Source organism: Talpa occidentalis, unplaced genomic scaffold (assembly GCF_014898055.3).
Source record: "Talpa occidentalis isolate TD23 unplaced genomic scaffold, MPIMG_talOcc4v2.1 talOcc4.11, whole genome shotgun sequence".
Classification (NCBI taxonomy): Eukaryota; Metazoa; Chordata; class Mammalia; order Eulipotyphla; family Talpidae; genus Talpa; species Talpa occidentalis.
In genome coordinates, this window is record NW_023601104.1 from 17901564 (window position 1) to 17922674 (window position 21111).

The 21111-nt window shown below is 38.8% G+C and overlaps 1 protein-coding gene across 3 annotated transcripts in view; it reads right to left on the minus strand.

The window, feature by feature from the left end:
- The window catches only part of ATP8B4 (ATPase phospholipid transporting 8B4 (putative)), a 236439-nt gene that overhangs the window by 69353 nt on the left and 145975 nt on the right, over window positions 1–21111 (minus strand). For 2 of the 3 annotated variants that reach the window (XM_054701418.1, XM_054701414.1), the window contains exons 14-16: window positions 13903–13949; window positions 8435–8600; window positions 2555–2743 (exon numbers count right to left, since the gene is read on the minus strand). In XM_054701418.1, the coding sequence (XP_054557393.1) occupies window positions 2555–2743; window positions 8435–8600; window positions 13903–13949 (402 nt within the window). The remainder of the gene's footprint in view (window positions 1–2554; window positions 2744–8434; window positions 8601–13902; window positions 13950–21111) is intronic. The other variant, XM_054701424.1, reaches the window with a different exon arrangement.

Below are 21111 nucleotides of genomic sequence, written 5' to 3' on the forward strand. Positions count from 1 at the left end.
GTGGGAATTCTATGGGGACTACATGTGAGAGGAGAAAGCATGCATTGTACAAAAAGGAAAAATGATGTAAAATACATATAAAATTAAAAAGGAAATCTATTTTTATTTAGCTATCTTTTAATTAAATCAGAAGGCATGGAGGCTTGTGTGCCTCAGAATCAAAGTAATATTGGAGTTAAAACTATACATTCATGATTCAGTAACTGAGAGTCAAACCAAAAAAAAAAGGAAGGAGAAGGAAAAGCAGCAGTAGCAGCAATAGCAGTAGCAGCAAATGTCTGAGTCTTCACATCAGGGTGTTGTCCCCACAGACCAAACCATGTGACAATCATGAGAATAGGGTTGTTTTTTGCCTTGTTGTCTAACAGAAACTTTTTTTTTTTTTTTGGCCTTAATGGAGTCCCTCTTTCAAATTCCTGCTAATTATAAACCAAACAGAGCCAGAAAAAAGCCCACAAGCCTCCATGCCTTCTGTGGTGGTGCATTACCTTTCCTCATCTGGGACCAATTAAGGCAAACATCTAGTGTTTGTGGTTGGGCTGCGATTTCTCCACAGCCTGTAATGGTGACCAGCATGGGGGGAGGCCATAAGTTTCCCTGTGTAGCAATCTCAGGCTTTTGTCAACACCCTCAAAGCAAAGAAGACTGTCTGGGCCAGCTCAGCATCAGCAACACTTTCCCTGAAGCTGTAAGTTGATAACACCTGCTGACACACACGAGGCCACCCCCGAGCAGCACATGTGCTCCTCAGTGACGCCGATGACGACTGCCCACAGCCTTCTGTCCAAAATAAATAAACATCCGCAGATGATGTCTGGTTTTTACCTGCTGCGATCAGTCTCCTGGGGCTAATTTCCAGTTGTTAGAGACCAAAATCCCTACCATTTTGTTCACGCACTTGTTTTCTATGGTAGAATCTGATTTCATCTGATGTGCAGGATATTTTCAAGTTACTAAGGGTTAAGTCAAATTTTGTTTAACGACACATGTAGAAAATCTACTGTGTGAAGAGTTCTGTGCTTGGCCCTGGGCAGTTGAAGACAACGAAAGCAGGCAAAGTGGGGCCCCTGGGGTAGCACGTGCTCTAACCTGGGCCTGATAACATGCTCGTGTTATGATGAAGGCGAAGAAGGTATCACAGGCACAAGCCATGAGAAGCAAGCAAGAAAGGGGATAATGGGTATGGGATAAGGTAGAAACTTCAATTTTGAAACAGAACAAGGGCAATTTTCCTCTGAGGTAGAAAAGAGAGTGAGTAAAGCTATCACTTGGGGATAAAGGATAAGGATGAGGAAAATATAAGTCAATGATGTGCATCTCTGAGGCTATTTTCTTCAAGAGGAGATGAATTTAGCTTTGAAAAAATGAAGTGATCTTGCAGGGTTGAGGACTTGAGGAAGGCGGTTTAGAATGTCTGTGTCAAGGATTAGAAAAGAAGTAAAATGGGCCTCCCCAGTGGCACAGCGGTTGAGCGCTGGGTTGTGAAGCTGCCCACAGCCTCTGCAGTGCCAGTTCGATCCCCGGCTGCTCCCGGGCCACCGAAGGAGGGTCCCGCATGGTGCGCAGACCTCTCCTGCCGCCCGCTGCTCCCCTCAGCAGTGTACTTCGGTCCTTCTGCCTGCTCTGCTCCCCGCTCTGGCTCTGGTGAATTCTCTCACCCTCCCGTGCTTCTGACTGTACCCAGTGCTTGTATAAATAAATAAATAAATAAATAAAATCTTTTTTAAAAAAAAAGTAAAATAAGAATGAGAGGCATTTTTATCTGCAATTTGCTTGCAGGGGAGGAGGAGGGAGAGGGATTAGAGGGAGGGAGGGAGGAGCACAGGGGACTGAGGTGATGGTGCACAGGTGCATTGGGGAAGGAAATTCTATGGGGACTATACCTGGGAGGTGGGGTGTAAGCAAACATTGTTTAAAAATGAACAATGATGTAAAAAATATATAAATAAAAACAAAAAAAGAATGCAAGGGATGTTGAAGCAGCACTGAGGGTAAGAACAGTTAAGAAAGAATGGATTTGATGTGGTGCTGGACACTATCAGGGAGGCAGGTGAACAGAACACACAGATGACAATGAGAAGGCAGATGATGATGGTCACAGAACAGTATCAACAACTAGCTCATGCCAAGCAATTCAGGAATTCTTCTGGAGCCAGAGTCAGGGAGTCACTCGGCAAATGGATTCTGCAATCAGACTTTCTGGTTTGCAACCCAGCCATTCCACTTCAAGCTAAGTGGTCTTGGGAGAGTTACTCAGTCTCTGTGTCTCAATTTCATTATCTGTAAAATGGTCATAAAAGTAATATGTCCTGACAGGATTATCGTGAAAATTAAATCATGTAGAACATTTAGAACAATGTTAGACTGGTTAAAATAGTGTTATGCTTATTGTGACATTGCTGAGGTTATATAAGGTTATATAAGGTTATATCATAAAGATACAAAAATACCACCACTCTCAGCACATAACCAAGAGTGAAATCATCCCCGGAAAGCGTCAAGATACCCATAGTGCTAGCAAAAGATCGAAAATAATCTCAGTTACCACCCGTACCTATGACAGACATCCTTTTTCTGATATAGTTGAAATCCAAAAAGGCAAGCAATTGATAAGTAACCAGTGTTCCTAATTCTTCTATTGTTATCGTCTCTGGGGTTCGAGACTTAAAAATGAACCCAAAATTTCTGGCAGCAGTCACTAGAGCTCCTTCATCAGGCGATTGAACTTGGTAAATCAGCTGTCCTAAAAGGAAGAGAAACAAGAATTTTAAACAACAGCCCCAAAGGAGTATACAAAAGAAAAAAGAAAAGAAACAAATGTAGGGTAAATGAAGGCATCAGACTTTCCCCCTCTCATCCTGCCATTAGCCTCCTTGGCCAGTCCCCGTGGTCTTGTGCACGCACCGCACCTGTAATTATGGGCACCTGGGTCCAGAGAGCATGGGGCATGTGCACATGGAAATGGTGACACCTGTGCTGAGGGGTAAGGGGCTATAAGGGCTGCGTCACCCTGAGGCGATAGGAGAGACGAGAGGAGACAAATATTGAGAGAGCTGGTCTGTATCCTGATTTAGCATTAAAGGCATGTAAAAATCTACCTAAGCCTCCCAAATCATCTTTTCATCTGCGAGAACTGAAGATGAACCTACCTGTCCTGGGATGGTTACAAAACAAACATATTGTAGTGGCAGGAATGGGCACAGTGCAGAATGTCTATGATTCTATGCAGACAGGATGAAGGAGAAGTCCTAGAGTCCTCAGTGGCTTTTCAGGCTTTTATTGGGATTTACCAGGTACACAGCAGGCAGGGGTGCTGGGGGGCCGGGAGGCTGGCAGGCCTCCCAGGCCCCAGCAAGTCTTCACTCTTTCTGGGCTCTCCAGCATTCTCAGGTGGCCCCTGCTCCTTTCGTGGTTCTGCTGGCGTCCCCGTGATGCTGCCCTTAAAAGCGCAGTCTTAGCCCAGGTGAATCCCATCTACCTATGCCCACACCCTACTCCAGGTGCCCGCCATCAGGCATGCATTCAGAACCGCAAGGATCCATCATCTATCCTGATGGTGGGAGGGCAGAAAAGCGTGATATTTTTTACCTTACCCTACACATATCAATGCAGAGAGGGACTAATGTTCCTAGAATGACAAAATCACGATCTAATTACTTGGTCACTCCCCATCAAGTGTCAGCTCTACAAATCAGACCTTTTCTATTCACCAACCGACAGGTCCATCAGATGCCTAATTGTGGGGTACCACGGGACCCCATGCATCCAACAGTGCAGCCCTTGTCACCTTACAGAAAAATGTTCATTCTTAAGTCTGCCCGTCCACTATGCTGCAGTTTCCTCAAAGACCACACCTTTGTGTTTTCAGTGACTAGAGATGTACCTTGAAAATTTCACAAAAATCAGGCTGGAAATTTAATTTAATATGTTCCTGCATTAGGACAGTGACTAAATGCAAAACCTTTCTGGAGAAACAAGCTTTTGCCTCAAAATTCCTAAAATAAAGTTCCAAATAAAATGGTCATTTCATTTCACAGTGAAAAAAATCATAGAAACCACAATAAAGAAGATACAGTGAGAACAAAAAGAGAACAAGCTCTGCAAAAACCTTTAGATTTAGAATTATCAAAAACAGTAAATACAAATATTTGATAGATTTCAAAACATAAAAGTGATGCATGAAGTTAAGCATACTTGAACATTCAAAGACTATAGAAATTAAAAATCAAAATTGCTGAGTAGATATTCTTAGAGAAGAAATTAATGAACTAGGGAGAAAATTCCAGAATATATTCTAGAAAGACAAAGAAATAGAAAAATGAGAGAATTGTTAAAAGACATTAGAGAATAGAATGAAAATGTCTAACAATGAAGATCTAATATGTGAGGGGAACTGAGTCAGAGACAATGTGGAGAAATAATTGGTGTAGAAAAATCTAGAGACAACATAAGTCAACCTTCTACAGATTCAAGACTCTCAATGCATCCCAAACAATATAAGTGTTTTAAAATTCACACCTTTACAGCAGAACATGAAAGACGATATCTTTAAAGATTGATTACCTTCAAGTCATAATTAGAATTGATGGCTGATTGTCACTACTCAGTAACAGAAATAGCCACCAAATACAGTGTGTTATCTTCAATGTGCTGAGAAAAAAAAATTGTCACCAGAAATTTTTACAGACAGCAGAACAATATTCAAGAATAAAGAAAGAAATTTGTTTTAAAACAAAGTTTGGTGGGAATGTAAAATGATGGTAGTATAAGCACCTGACAGATGTGGTGGGTTTTTTTTTTTAAAGATTTGTTTATTATTTATACAAGCACTGGGGTACAGGCCAGAGGCAAGGAAGGATGAAAAGAATTCACCCGAGACAGAGCAGGGAGCAGAACAGGCAGAAGGACTGAAAGCACTGCCGAGGGGAGCAGTGGGAGAGACAGGAGAGGTCTGTTGCACCATGTGGGAATCTCCCTGGCCAGCTGGAAATCGAACCAGCACTGCAGAGGCTGTGGACAGCTTCACAGCACTGCGCTCAACCTGCTGCAACACCGGGGAGGCCCAGATGTGGTGGTTTATTAATGGCAGCATAAGTGCCTGGCATTAGATTTGATGGCTCAGGCATCCACTTCAAAGATAGCATCTTCAGCAAACTCTTTACTGCCTACAGGACCAGGTGAAGAGCCAAAAGGCCCAGCTGAAGTCTCCTTTGTTTGAGATGTCTGATTGACTTAGACAACTCACCATTTGGCAACTTGTTTCCTTTCCCACACTTTAAGAATTTAAAAGATATTATAAATTCTTCAATAAAGGATGAATACATAAAATGCTAGGCCCTCTACCCTGGGCGCTACTGAAAGCAGAACCTCAGGCCTGTGCTCATGTTCTGTTCCCATTCCTCCCAACTCGCCATGTGGCCATTGTGGACAGTGTTTCCTCCAGGACCTGTGAGTTATAAACAGTGTCTTTTCAAAGTTTCCCTACGGTTGTTGCTGAAGGGCACCTTGCAAGTACTAAGAACCACCAGGGCCAGACCAGCCACAACATTGGGTCCAACCGGGCAAACGTCTACAGGGTCCCACCACAGATGTAGGTGAGTGCTCCAGGCATTTCTAGCATCTCTATAGGCTGAACGTGGCACAAAACGATGACGCAAACACTTTAGAAATAGTTCAACAATTCCTTAGAAAGTTAAATGTATACCTAAATGGAGATCTGGCAATTCCAATTCCTACGTATTAACTGAAAACAAATTTGTTTCAAAAAATTTCAAGACAGGCCTCCTCGGTGGCGTAGCGGTTGAGCGCTGGGTTGCAAAGCTGCCCGCAGCCTCTGCAGCACCGGTTCGATCCCCGGCTGCTCCCTGGCCACCAGAGGAGGGTCCCACATGGCGCGCAGACCTCTCCTGCCACCCGCTGCTCCCCTCAGCAGTGTACTTCGTCAGTCTGCCTGCTCTGCTCCCAGCTCTGACTCGGTGAATTCTCTTACCCTCCCGCGCTTCTGACTGTACCCAGTGCTTATATAAATAAATAAATAAATAAATCTTTAAAAAAAAATTTCGAGACATAAAAATTTTGTGGCAGCTTTACTCATAATAGCCCAAAGTCAGAAACAACACCACTGTTTCACATCAACAGAGGACGGTGGAGAAAATTGTGGTAGAGCACATACTGGAATGTTACTTAGTGATGAAAGAAGGAATAAACTATGATTGATTTATGTTATGCAACTATCCCAGGCTGGGTGGGTTCACCATTAGTTCTAACAGTTTAAAAGAGAACATTGGAGCCCTTGGCATCATCTTCACAGGTTTTAATAATAAGCAGGGGAATCAAGAAAGCAGGGAGAGAGCAACTTGAGTTCCCCTCCCCCAGGGTGACACTGCCTTTTTATCCCCTCCCTCCTAGGCATAGATGTGCACACTTGCACATGCGCACACACCCACACTGCAGGTGTCCACAGTCAGGCACACATGCCCCATGCCCACACACCTTCTGCAGTAACATGATCAAGGCCACAGATGATAATCACAGAGGCTAGTGGCATAAAAAACCCAATTAACTCATTTACCCTACAGTACAACAATATGCATGAATGATAAAAACATTACATGACCTGAAAAGCCAGATACAAAAGAATACATAATGTATGGTTCCATTTATATGATGTACAAGAACAAGCAAAATTCATTCAAGTGGTTGATTGGACAGGGTTGGAGGTGTAGAATGAAAAGGAACAGGAGTAATTTTGTAGAGTGATGGAAAATAGGTAAACATTAAAAGGGATGATGATTACATGGTGTCTATAATTATGAAAATTCATTTAACAATACACTTAAAATATGCGCATTTTGGGTACATTGAACTATATCACAAAATGAAAAATTTTGTAAATGGTACTGAAAGACTGAATGTTATCAGTAAACCAGAAATTTCTCTGGAAAATAAAGAGATCAAAATAAGAGAGAAAATAGCAACTCAAAATATCTGTAGAAGAAAACAAGGTGGTAAAAGCAACCCCCAAAGATAATCCAAACTCAAGGTCAACAAATGAGAAAAGTGAAAGTGCTCCTGGGGTCACCTTTAGTAAAATTTATTACCAAATTCTACTCAGTACTCTCTGCTTGACAATCATGGAGACTGGTCACTGTAATCAGAGCCTACATTCACCAAGAGGGAAGCAGGGATTCTCAAACACAATAAGAGCAGGTAACCACAAATCACCGAACATTAGAGGAAAACATGAAAGTTAGACACAGAACTCAAGAAATAACTCTTCATAAAATGGAACATAATAGAGAAAACATCAAATTAAACATTCAATAATTAAGCAAACTAATATCATTAAAGAGAATATGTAAATAAAAAACAGGTGCTGTTAAAATAAAATAGTTTGGGAATTGAAATAAACTCAAAGGCACAGATAAGAGAAACCTAATGCCATCATAACATCTTCAGATAAAAATATATTAAATCATTAATTAGCACTAACAAAGATCAGTTTAAGTCATAAATATTGTTATGTGAATCCTCACAGCAATTAAAAATGGAGGAATGGAGTAGATCAGCATTATCAAGGGCAAAACAATAGCTATAATGTAGTACACAAAGAAAAGATATACATAAATAAAATATACCTATAAATTTTATGTATGCATATATAATATACACACAACACACAAATACATATACAGTCAATATATAGTATACTTACCATATATAGACCATATATTATACATATATTTCACTTCTGATTTAAAATTACTTGTGACATTAACTCAATAGTAGATAGCAGAAAGAAATAAAACTTGTAAATGAAATAGATTGAGCCCTATTGGAGCAAGAAGTCAATTTACTAGCATTAGCTACTGCCTCATTGCTTCAATATTAAAGGGTCACAGCTGATTTTGTTCTATTCTATGAACACTACTCCCACTTTTGTGGGAAATTGTTCATATTGGGAACTAAGTAAGAGTTTTCTAATATCAGTGCAAATCTATCCTCATTCCTGGGAAAACTCATTCTAATGGTCATCTGCATCTATTAGATACGTGTGTTAATAATGACAGTTAAGTGATTCATCTGCATTTCCCTAATCACCCAGCTACCAGGAAGCTCCCAGTCCAATGTGGAACTCAATCATAAGAAATATTTCATCCCCTTTAACTGGAACATTTAAGCTCTCATCTTTCCAATGCTCCTTTTGCTTTTCTTTTGCTTTTGCTTTTCTTTTGCTTTTCTTCTAATTCTCTTCACATTTGGGGGGAAAACACTCGGGATATAAATAAATACAAAGAAAAGCTAGTGACAGGTGAACCACTTATGCAATGTTCTACTTTAGAAAATCCTTTTAATTCCCAAAATCTTAATAAAAATGATAGGCTAAAGGACAAATCAAAAGAAAATTCACCACTCAGACACATTGTCCACTTACCCGCACTATCTTCCTCTGACATTACTGTGTGGCAGAGAGCAAGTAACCTAAGGAATTCATGTACTTTGGGATCACCCAGTTTAACAGATTCGATCAGATGCTGGTCAAAAAACTGAAATGTGCTGTCTGCTTGAGGGTTGACTGAGAAATCCACAAGCTCTTTTTTCTGTAGGAGGACAACAACAACAACTGAAAAGACTATAGACTTCATTCCAACAACGTTCTTTTTTTACAATTCAAAACACTTCCTCTGAGCATGTTTTAGTGCTTGTATGACTTTGCAGTCTCAAACTTCTGGCACTGAAATGACTTTCTGTTTCCTCATTACTGTTAAATATTATCTTGCAATTTCAGAGCCATGTACCAAAAGCAGTAAACCTTCCAAAAGTATATGGGAAAGCAAAATATCCAATGACTGTCAGACCCTCAAATGTTTATTGCAAGTGAATATACAAAAAGCCCTGAAAACGCAAAGTCTTTTTCAAAACCTCCTCGATAACAGAAACTGACCTGACTTGAACTTATTTTGGCAGCAATATCTGACCTGGAATGATATATATCCAATTACAGAATTTCTAAGACTACTTATTGTAACTTAACATTTCCAATGCAAAAAAATAATGTTTTCATTACACACATTACACATTATGTGATATCTCACTGAGATTTCACATACTGCAATGGCAGATACAACATACACTTTCTACAAACAAAAAAAATCTCTGAATTTGTAAATAATCCTGGCCCCTAAGTTTTGAATAAAGGATTGTGAACCTGTTCCTATTTCTAGAGAGTCTTCTGTGGTTTTACTTACCAGTAAGGATCCATCAGCTGCAGAGTCCACATTACCTCCCCTAGGGTAATGCTGGAGTTTTTATTCTGAAAGTTTCTTAAACTTTCATTTTTTCTTTAAGATGTATTTATTTATGGGGTACAAGCCGGAGGTGTGGGGGTTGGGGTGAGAGGATTCACCAGAGACAGAGTGGGGAACAGAACAGGCAGATTGACTGAAGTACAGTGCTGAGCGGAGCAGCAGCGAGAGCAGGGGAGGTCTGCCTCACCATGTGGGTTTCTTCCTGGCCAGCCGGGAATCGAACTCATGCTGCAGAGGCTGCGGATTGCTTCATAGTGCGGTGCTTAACCCCTCATGCCACCAGGGAGGCCCTAAACTTTCATTCTTATACCTAAAGTTAGGACTCCCAGTTTAAAATCTTACATGGACCTTGAAGGCATCGTGCGAAGTAAAATTAGTTGAAGAAAGAAAGATAAATATTATATATTGAATTTTTAAAAAACGAACTCATAGATAAAGAGCACAGACTTGAGGTTACTATAGGCACAAGGTTAAGGGAGAGGAAATTGGAGGAAGATGGCCCAAAGACACAAATTTCCCATTGTAAGATAACTAAGTACAAGGATGTAATGTATGACTAGAGCCAAAGCTGCTGAAGGATATACAGGAAGGTAAAAGAGTGAATCCTGAGTTCTCATAAGGAGAAATTTTTTACCTTTTCTTCACTTTTTCTTTCCTTTTTAACCTATCTATATGACAAATGGATATTAGCCCAATTTATTCTAGTAACCACTTCACAATATATGTATATCAATCATCCTGCTGTATGCCTTAAACTCATATAGTGATGTATGTCAATTACTTCTCAATAAAACTGGGGGAAATAATAAATAAAATCAAAGGAGAATTTGGGCACAGATTTTTTTTCTAAGCCTCCCTTAATTTTTGTAATTCATTCTGAAGTTAAAAGAGCAGATGTTATTATAACTACTTTCTAAAAGAGAAACAGTACTGTGGGCAATTTAAATTACCCACTGCAAGGCACAGAGTTTAATACCAACAATAAAGTTGAGTTGAGAATAGGTCCCTTGTTTCTTAAAATCAGATTTATTCTTAAATTAATACTGGATAAAAAATATTTATAATTTTTTAGAGAGGGTCAGATACCATGCTAATGGCTTTATATTAATTATTACATATAATCTTCCCATTGTTCAATGTGATAAGTTCCTCATTTTACAGATGAGAATCTAAGCCTCATCAAAAGGCCTTCCAGTTAGGAATTGGCAGAGTGAGGACTCAAACTTAGTCAAAAAACCCATGTTTTAAATACCTTCCAGAACAACTCCCTAATCTAATTCTTGATTACTTCCCTTTCCATTTACTAATTTAACAATGGCTACCATTATCAGGGGTTAACAATATGCTAGTGTGTTTTTTATCTAAGTCCCTTTAGTATTTTCAATACAACATATGACAATGGTTAACAAATCAAATCATACACTAAGGCTTATAAAGTAAAGCAATAGAAACTTCACCCTCCCACCACATTCCCAGCCCACAGTCCAGAGGAAATCAATTAAACATTTCCAAAAGGTGTAACAGGAACTTTGAGGTAAATTTAAACCATCATTTCTGAGTTTATAAATATGAGACCTTATCTACAAATTTGTTTCTGTATGACATGAAATTATAGCATTTACACTGCTTCATTTTCCCCTAAACCTTGTAACAACATAGATATATCCATAATTTTAATTTCTCTATTAATCACTTCTATAACTTCCCATGACATATGAATGCCCTTTTTGTAAATTTTGGTTTGGTTTATAATTAAACACTCTCAAATTGGTATGATGAAGTTATTATCCACCCCCTACTTCCCTCTCTTACTTTCCCTTTATTTTTTCCTCCAGTCTGTTGCTTGTATTTTTTCTTTTTCACTGTACGGATTGAAAATATGTCTATTCTGTTCTGTAGACAAATTTAAATCTTTTCTCTAGTTGATTCTCATCTAAAAGCCAAAAGTGTGTATATATATATATATATATATATCGTGTTTACATAAGCCCATCTTTGAGCTACTGTTCACAGAAAAGGTGAGAAATGAACTTTACAATGTGGATCTTGAAACTGAGTATTTCTACTCAGCTGTATCTTGGGATTTCACTAAGTCTCAATCTGCCAGCTGACTTCCTCAGTTAATTTTTTTTCTTTTATTTTCTAACTCTTTTCCTTTTATTCTATTTTCTGGAAGAGTCTCTTGATTTTCTAAGTTGGAAAATAGAAGAACTTTCCAACTCTTCTATTGAATGTTTTATTCTATCACATTTGTTTTTCCACTTCAAGGAGCTTTTTCTTGTGTTCATGACTGTGATGTTTCCAGGGCATCCTGCCTTGTATCTTGCATGCATGCCATATCTTCCCAAATCACTCTACTGGTGTTAGACTTTTTTTTAATGAATTATTTTATTTTATATAATTCTTACATCATTTTTCATTTTTGCATAATGTATGGATCTTCATTTTGGTTATATTCCCCATACAATTCCCACCCCCTTTTTCTGACCTTAATCCCTCTTCTCCTCCCCCATCCTCCTTTGTATGTGTCTCTGGTCTATATGCTTGTTGATTTTGATTTTTACTTTCTTGCAATTAGTCTTTTTCCTGGTCCCTTATTTAGATTTTCTAAATTCCTGCTATGAGTGAGACCATCCAGTATTTTTCTTTTTCTTTCTGGCTTATTTCGCTGAGCATGATCCCTTCCAACTCCATCCATGTTGCTGCAAATTGCATGTTTGTCTTATTTGATTGCTGAGTAATATTCCATTGTGTATATATACCACATCTTCTTGATCCAGTCAACTAGTTTTGGGCATTTGGGTTGTTTCCATAGCTTAACTATTGTAAATAGTGCTGCTATAAGCATAGGGGTGCGGGTATCCTTTTGAATTAATGTTTCTGTGCCCTTTGGGTAAATACCTAGGAGTGGCGTAGCTGGATCATATGGAAGCTCTATCTGTAGTAGGTCAAGAAATCTCCACAAAATGGTTCAACCACTGTGGAAAGCTGTGTGGAGATTTCTTGTTAATTAGAGTTTTATCATTGCCATTCTAATCAAATTTAAATGACCTTGGTTCATATTGTCACATGTATTTTGGCTTTTGTCTAATTTAATCACAGGCAATTCTGTAATGTCTGTTGACTTGTTCTTACCCAATTATCTTCAACAGTAAGATTGATTGAACTCTTTTACACAGGTAGAACTTATCAGCTGGCAGCTTGCACTATAGGATGAATGAGAGGAAGGTGGCCCTGGTAACCTGCTATACTGAAAAGTGTCTGAAATAACAAAAACAGAAATTTGCAGGCAGAGCATTGATACATCAATAAATATCAATTAGACTTTTGATTTGCTCAGCCTAGCAGAGAGTCAGAAGGAAAAGGACAACCCTATTTTTTTAAGGAAAATAGTAGAACCAAAACCTGAACCACCTTGAACTAAAAGGACTTTCAGCCCAAGTATAGAAAGAACAATTGTAGGAGCAAAGGGGGGAACAGTGATGGTGGAGGGATAATATAGGAACTGAGAAGTGATACAGAAAGATCTCACAGGGATTAAAGATCTCATTAGAAAGACTACAACTCTTAGAGAGAAGTAACACAGTTTTATTTACAACAGTGTTAAAAGGTATGAAACAATTGACAAGAGGACTTCCTGAATCTGTTTGTTACCAGAGACAGAAAACGTCAAGTTAAATAAGGAATTCCACAATGAGTAGAATTTCCAGGAAGCATGATGACTCTGGGTTAGCAGAGAAAAAGATTCTTAGCCTATTTCAACTAGATAATGCACAGTGATAACTAATCACATACCAATACAAATCCTGAATCAGAAGAAAGATATAGTCTGAAAAAGGAAATGATAATGGTAAATGGTATACAAATAGTAACTTGATGAGAATACATCAGAAAAATGTGGACTTTAAGTCAAACACTGTCCAAAGAGACAAAAGAAGCTATAACAATGTAATAAATTATATGTAAGTATATATACACAAATCAATTACAAACCACAATGAAATATCATTTCACATCCATGAGAATGGCTTACAACAAATGTTTATAGCAACAAGTGTTGACCAAGGTGTGAGGAAAAAGGAACTTTTATACACTATTGGTGGCAATTACCATATAATTGAGCAATCTGTCTGAAGAATCATTTACTCAAAGAGTTATATTCACCTCTCTATTTACTGCAGCTAAAATATGGATTATTCACGAGAGCTAAGATATGGAAGCCAATGAAAGATCATTGGATAAACAAGATGTGGTATATGTACACAAGAGAATACTATTCAGCTTTTTTAAAAAAAATAAAATTTTATCATTTGCAGCAAAATGGAAGGAACTTGAAGGGATTATGCAAAATGAAATAAGTCAAATATTGGATGATTCATTTATATGTGCAATATTAGGAAACAAGCAGATGAACTGACAAAACAAAATAAATAGAAACCAATGGACATCAACAACAGAACTGAGGTTACCAGAACAGGAGATTGTGATGGGTGAGAGCAAGGATGGTGGAAATCTAATGGACAGTGGTACATTACTTTTTTTAATAATTTATTTTAATTTTCTCAAATAAGAATGAAATTAATCACCTCCATACCTTAGTCATGTTTGTTTTCAGACCCAGGTCATCCTCTGCTTCACCTGCTGAAAAAAAAAAAAAAATTGAGAATTAAATAAAATTGAGCCCAGATTCAGACTTTTAGTTTTGAGGACTATTCTTATTTATTAAAGCACCATTACTTGTTGACATTATGAGCTCAAATGTAGACATTTTAGGAGTGATTTCAAACTGTAACTCTAGACATGGCAATCAACACAAAGAGAAAGTCATGTTTACCCAAGTGGAACTCAAGTGCAGTATGCGTTAAAACAAAATATGAAGCATACAATGGTGTTTTCTATAAAACTTTGTCATTCTGTTATCACATTAATTATGATCTTTGCAAAAGGCAAATTTTTGTCTTCCACTTTATCTCCACTGTTTGGGAATTCAAAATTATATAGACAGACCACTTCTCACTAATGCTAGAGTTCAGCTTGTACATCTTTGTCTATTTTGGTTTGTGCCAGTTACATCTGTGCAATATCAAGGTCAAAACAAAGTCAGTGCCTTCTGTAGCAAAAAACATAGCCACCAATATGCCAGATACTTAAAAATAACTTTACTTAGTATAAAGCTGGTGTGCGTTTAGTATAGAAACATTTGAATATATAGATGTTTATAGTAGAAAATAAAAATTATTAATAGTCCCACCCCTCAAAACATAAAACCTAGTATTTGTACAGTTATTTGGAGGGGATTGATTTTATGGAGTGGGGGGATGCATGTTTATATATATTCATCATAACTTTATATAAATTCCACATAATTTTAACTAGTTCAATAATGGCTCAGGTAGCATAATTTATTTTAGTTTTTTTCCCACTTGGAGACCTTTAAGATTTTCCTAATTTTTGCTTGGCATTTGAAGTCTAATACTATTTGCCCAGACTATAATTCTTGTGGTTATAAGAGTTATCTGCGAACGGCTCCTGGCGCCATTAGAGAAGAACAAAGACCCCGGGAGACGCGCACACAGCCCGGGCTGCCGGTAAGCTGGCGCGGAAACGCGGCGCGCTCGGGGAGCTTGAAAAGCAAGTGCAGACCTGGATCGCGGCTGCCCAGGTCCCCGCGCCTGCGACCTAGGCTTGCGGGGAGACGCACGGAGGTCCTCACTGAGGTGAAGGTCCCTCCCTGAGTGAGCAGGAACCAGGCGCCCAGGCACGGGAGCTGTGCAAAAGGCGCCATTCCCGCGCCACTGAACTGGGCTACAGCCCGCGTCCTGGAACTGAGGGCTTTGAACTGAGACCCGGGGCACGAAAATTCGGGGCGTGGGTTCTCCACGACGGTGGGGCACAAGGCAGACACAGCACCCCAAAGCTGTTGAGGTGTACCCTACCATTCCCGCTCTGTTCTCTGTCCCACGGGGTGGGGGGAGGCGAAAAACAGCCCCCCAAGGACAATAGGAGAGATCTCTGGCGCCACCTAGCGACCAGGAAAAAAAGTCACTAACACCCTATAAAACAGGACATTTCTTAAGACTGCTTGAAAAGGGCAGAAGGTTTCTGGAGGACCCAGTGGCCAGCCGGGAAGTTATTCCACGCCAGGCCCCTTCCGACCAGCAGTCTGAGCCCACAGAGGGAGCAGGCACCCACGTCCGGGGCAGACCGGGTGCGCAGAAGAGTGTGCCTGAAACCGGAGGCGCAGGGACTGCATCCCGCTTCGCCATTTGAGAACAGGGACATTTCTTAAGTAAAAACTGCCTAAAACCAGCAGAAAGCTCCCCCAGAAGACAGAGATGGCTCCTGGAAGAGCCAGAGGGGAGCGGAGAAGTTCACCCAAGATGTCAGTCAGTCCGAGCAACACAGTGTCCCAACGCATACGACAAATTAGAAAACAGACAGTAGGGAGTAGAAGAACCACACGCAACCTAAAAACTCCTCAGGAAAGAAGCACACCACAAAAAGAAAACCACTCCCCAGATTGCAACGACAGCAACTTGGAAGAACTTCTGAGCCTTCCAGAAAGAGAATTTAAAATTGCCATGATTAAAAAAGTGATAGATCAGAAGAAGGAAATTGAGTCCCTAAAGAGGGAAGTAAGAGAAATGCAGGAGATCAAAGAATTAATGGAGGAACTAAAGAACTCTGGGAAAAGCAATGAAAGCAGAATAGATGAAATGGAAGAACGAATAAGTAATCTTGAAGACACAGAAATAAAAAGAACCAAAACAGAAAAGGAAAGAGAAGTACGAAGGAAAAAGAATGAAGAAAGACTTCGGGAACTATCTGACTCCATGAGGAAAGGAAATATAAGAGTTATAGGAATTCCAGAAGGAGAGGAGAGAGATGTAGGAACAGAGAAAATATTCATGGATATAATTGAAGAGAACTTCCCAAATGAGAAGAAGGAGCTGAAAATTGATATACAAGAAGCAAGAAGAACACCAAACTTCCATGACGAAAGGAAAAACACAGCAAGACACATAATAGTAAAGCTCCCAAGAATCCAGGACAAGGAAAAAATAATGAAGCTGACAAGAGGGAAGAAACAGATAACATTCAAAGGAAAACCAATCAGGCTGACATCAGACTTCTCTGAAGAAACACTACGGGCAAGGAGAGAGTGGAGGGACATAGTCAACAGACTCCAAGAAAACAGATGCCAACCAAGAATACTCTATCCCGCAAAGCTCTCTTTCCTCCATGAAGAAAGAATATGGACCTTCCCAGACAAAGAGAAACTCCGGAATTTCATTGCGACTAAACCCCCACTCCAAAAAATACTACAAGGAATCCTAAAGCCAGAACCTCAGAGGGACGAATAACAACGAAAGAAGACCAAAAAAGAAAAAAAAAAGTTATTAAAAGAATAAATAAATAAAGGAAAGACAAACATAATGGCAAATACAGATGCTAACATATCAATATTAACTCTAAATGTAAATGGACTAAACTCTTCAATAAAAAGACACAGAGTTGCAGCCTGGATTAAGAAACAAAACCCAACCTTTTGCTGTCTCCAGGAAACACATTTAGCTACAAAAGATAAAAATAGGCTCAAAGTCAAAGGATGGAAAACAATCCTACAAGCAAATGGGCCAAAAAGAAAGCAGGAACAGCTATACTTATATCAGATAAAACAGACTTCAAACTCAAAAAAATAAAAAGAGACCCCAATGGTCACTACATTATGATTAAGGGGACAATACTTCAAGAAGAAATAACACTCATTAACATATACTCACCAAACGAAAGAGCACCAAAATATATCAGACAACTGTTGTCCTCTCTGAAAACAGACATCAGAGAAAACACATATGTAGTGGGAGACTTCAACACACCACTATCAACAATGGATAGATCAACAAGACAAAAAATAAGTAAAGAAACTAAAGCTCTAAATAAGGACCTAGAGCATTTGGGCTTAACAGACATCTATAGAACACTAAACCCAAAAAAAACGGAGTACACATTTTTCTCAAGCGCACACGGATCATTCTCCAGGATCGATCACATACTGGGGCACAAGACAAACATCAACAGATACACCAAGATTGAAATCATACCAACCATCTTTTCTGACCACGAAGGCATCAAACTAGAAATAAATCATAAAAAGAAGGCAAGGAACTATCCTACCTCATGGAGATTAAAAGCCACACTACTGGAAGACCACTGGACTAACGAGGAGATCAAAGAAGAAATTAAAAAATTCTTTGAATTGAATGACAAGGAGGACACCAATATCCTAAATGTATGGGATGCAGCAAAAGCAGTAATAAGAGGAAAATATATAGCAATAGAAGCTCACATCAAAAAACAAGAAAGAACTCAAAGAAACAACCTAATCTCGAAGCTCAAAGATCTAGAAAAAGAACAACAAAAAAACCCCAGAACCAGTAGAAGAAAAGAAATAATAAAAACCAAAGCAGAAATAAATGAAATTGAAACTAAAAAAACAATCCAAAAGATCAATGAAACCAAGAGCTGGTTCTTTGAAAAAATAAATAAAATAGACAAACCCCTAGCCAGGCTCACAAAGGAAAAAGGGAGAAAGCACAAATACACAGAATCATAAATGAAAGAGGAGAAATCACAACGGACACAGCAGAAATCAAAAGAATAATCAGCAACTACTATGAACAGTTATATGGAAACAAGTTCAACAATCTAGAGGAGATGGACAAATTCCTACAACTCTACAATCACCCAAAGCTAGATAAAGAAGAAATAGAACACCTAAACAGACCAATTACAAGCAGCGAAATTGAAATGGTAATTAAAAACCTCCCCAAAAACAAAAGCCCAGGGCCTGATGGATTTACAAATGAATTCTACCAAACATTCAGAGACGAATTAGTGCCTATCCTTCACAAACTCTTCCAAAAAATTGAGAAGGAAGGGACAATACCAAACACGTTCTATGAAGCCAATATTACACTAATACCAAAACCGAATAAGGACAACACAAAAAAGGAAAACTATAGGCCAATCTCCCTAATGAACACTGATGCAAAAATCCTCAATAAAATTTTAGCTATCAGAATCCAACAATGTATCCATAAGATAATTCACCACGACCAAGTTGGATTCATTCCAGGGGCACAAGGATGGTTTAACATCCGAAAATCAATCAACGTTATCCAACACATCAACAAAAAGAAATATAAAAACCATATGATAATATCAATAGATGCTGAGAAAGCTTTCGACAAAGTGCAACACCCATTCATGATAAAAGCCCTTGAAATTCTTGGGATACAAGGAACATACCTCAACATCATAAAGGCCATCTATGACAAGCCAACAGCCAGTATCATTCTCAATGGTGAAAAGCTGAAAGCAATTCCATTAAGATCTGGAACAAGACAAGGATGTCCACTCTCACCACTGCTTTTCAATATAATACTGGAAGTCCTAGCCAGAGCAATAAGACAAGAGAAAGACATCCAAGGAATCCAAATAGGAAAAGAAGAAGTCAAACTATCACTATTTGCAGATGATATGATAATATACATAGAGAACCCCAAAATCTCCACAGAAAAACTAATTCAACTCATCAATCAATTCAGTAAAGTGGCAGGATACAAAATCAACACGCAAAAGTCAGTAGCCTTCCTATACACAAACAATAAATCTGAAGAAGAAGAAATCAAAAAAACCACCCCTTTTATTATCGAAACAAAAAAAATCAAATATTTGGGAATAAATCTAACAAAAGAGGTAAAGGACCTATACAAAGAAAACTATAAAACACTGTTAAAAGAAATAGAAGAAGACACAAAGAAATGGAAAGACATCCCCTGCTCATGGATTGGAAGAATAAACATTATTAAAATGGCCATCCTACCAAAAGCAATATACAGATTCAATGCTATTCCAATCAAAATCTCAATGGCATTCTTCAAAGAAATAGAACAATTATTGATGAAATTCATATGGAATCACCAAAAACCCCGAATAGCCAAAGCTCTACTGAAAAAAAAAGAAGGAAATGGAGGCATCACACTCCCAGACTTCAAACTATACTACAAAGCCATAATCATCAAAACTGCATGGTATTGGAACAAGAACAGACATACAGACCAATGGAATCGAATAGAAAATCCAGAAATAAACCCACAGATTTATGGTCAACTAATCTTTGACAAAGGAGCAAAGACTATGCATTGGAGCAAAGAAAGTTTGTTCAATAAATGGTGCTGGGAAAACTGGGTCGCTACATGCAAAAGAATGAAGCTTGACCACTACCTCACACCATACACAAAAATCAACTCAAAATGGATTAAAGAACTAGACATAAGACCTGAAACCATAAAATACATAGAAGGAAATATAGGCGAAACACTACGTGATTTGCACATCAAAGACATCTTTACAGACACATCACCCAAAGCAGTGATAGTGAAGAGAAAGATAAACAGCTGGGACTACATCAAATTAAAGAGCTTCTGCACAGCAAAAGAGACAATAACAAAAACAAAGAGAAACCCCACCAACTGGGAGAACATTTTTGCACCCAACACTAATGATAAAGGACTGATCACAAAAATCTGCAAAGAGCTGATGAGACTCAGCAACAACAAAGAAAATAATCCAGTCAAAAAATGGGCAGAAGAGCTAAAAAGAAACTTCTCTGAAGAAGAAATGCAAATGGCCAACAGACATATGAAAAAATGTTCAACATCACTTGTAATCAGGGAAATGCAAATCAAAACTACCATGAGATACCATCTCACACCAGTGAGAATGGCACATATTAAAAAAACTAGCAACAACAAATGTTGGCGAGGATGTGGAGAAAAAGGAACTCTTGTGCACTGTTGGTGGGAGTGCAAACTGGTCCAACCACTATGGAGAGCTGTGTGGAGATTTCTGGACCTACTAAACATAGAGCTTCCATATGATCCAGCAATTCCACTCCTAGGTATTTACCCAAAGGACACAGAAACATCAATTCCAAAGAGCACCTGCACTCCTATGTTTATAGCAGCACTGTTTACAATAGCTAAGCTTTGGAAACAACCCAAATGCCCAAAAATAGATGACTGGATCAAGAAGATGTGGTCCATATATACCATGGAATATTACTCAGCATTCAAAAAAGATAAACACATGCAATTTGCAGCAACATGGATGGCACTGGAAGGGATCATGCTCAGCGAAATAAGCCAAAAAGAAAAAGAAAAATACCGGATGGTCTCACTCATAGCAGGAATCTAGAAAACTTAAATAAGGGACCAGGAAAATGAATATAAGAAAGTGAAAATCAAAATCAACAAAAAACTATGAACCAGAGACACCTTTTGGGGGGTGGGGGGCGGGAGGGGAAGGATTGGGTCAGAATGGGGCGTTTGCAATTGTATGGGGGAATATAAAAATAAAATTTAATATTTAAAAAAAAAAAAAAAAAAAAAAAAAAAAAAAAAAAAAAAGAGTTATCTGCATCAACCCTGTGCCAGGCATTTACAATATCACTCAACTTTATTTTTTTTTTAAATATTTTCTTTTTTTTTTTTTTAAGATTTATTTATTTATTTATACAAGCACTGGGTACAGTCAGAAGCACGGGAGGGTGAGAGAATTCACCAGAGCCAGAGCGGGGAGCAGAGCAGGCAGAAGGACCTAAGTACACTGCTGAGGGGAGCAGCGGGCGGCAGGAGAGGTCTGCGCGCCATGTAGGACCCTCCTCCGGAGCAGCCAGGGATCAGACTGGCCCTGCAGAGGCTGCGGGCAGCTTCGCAATCCAGCGCTCAACCGCTGC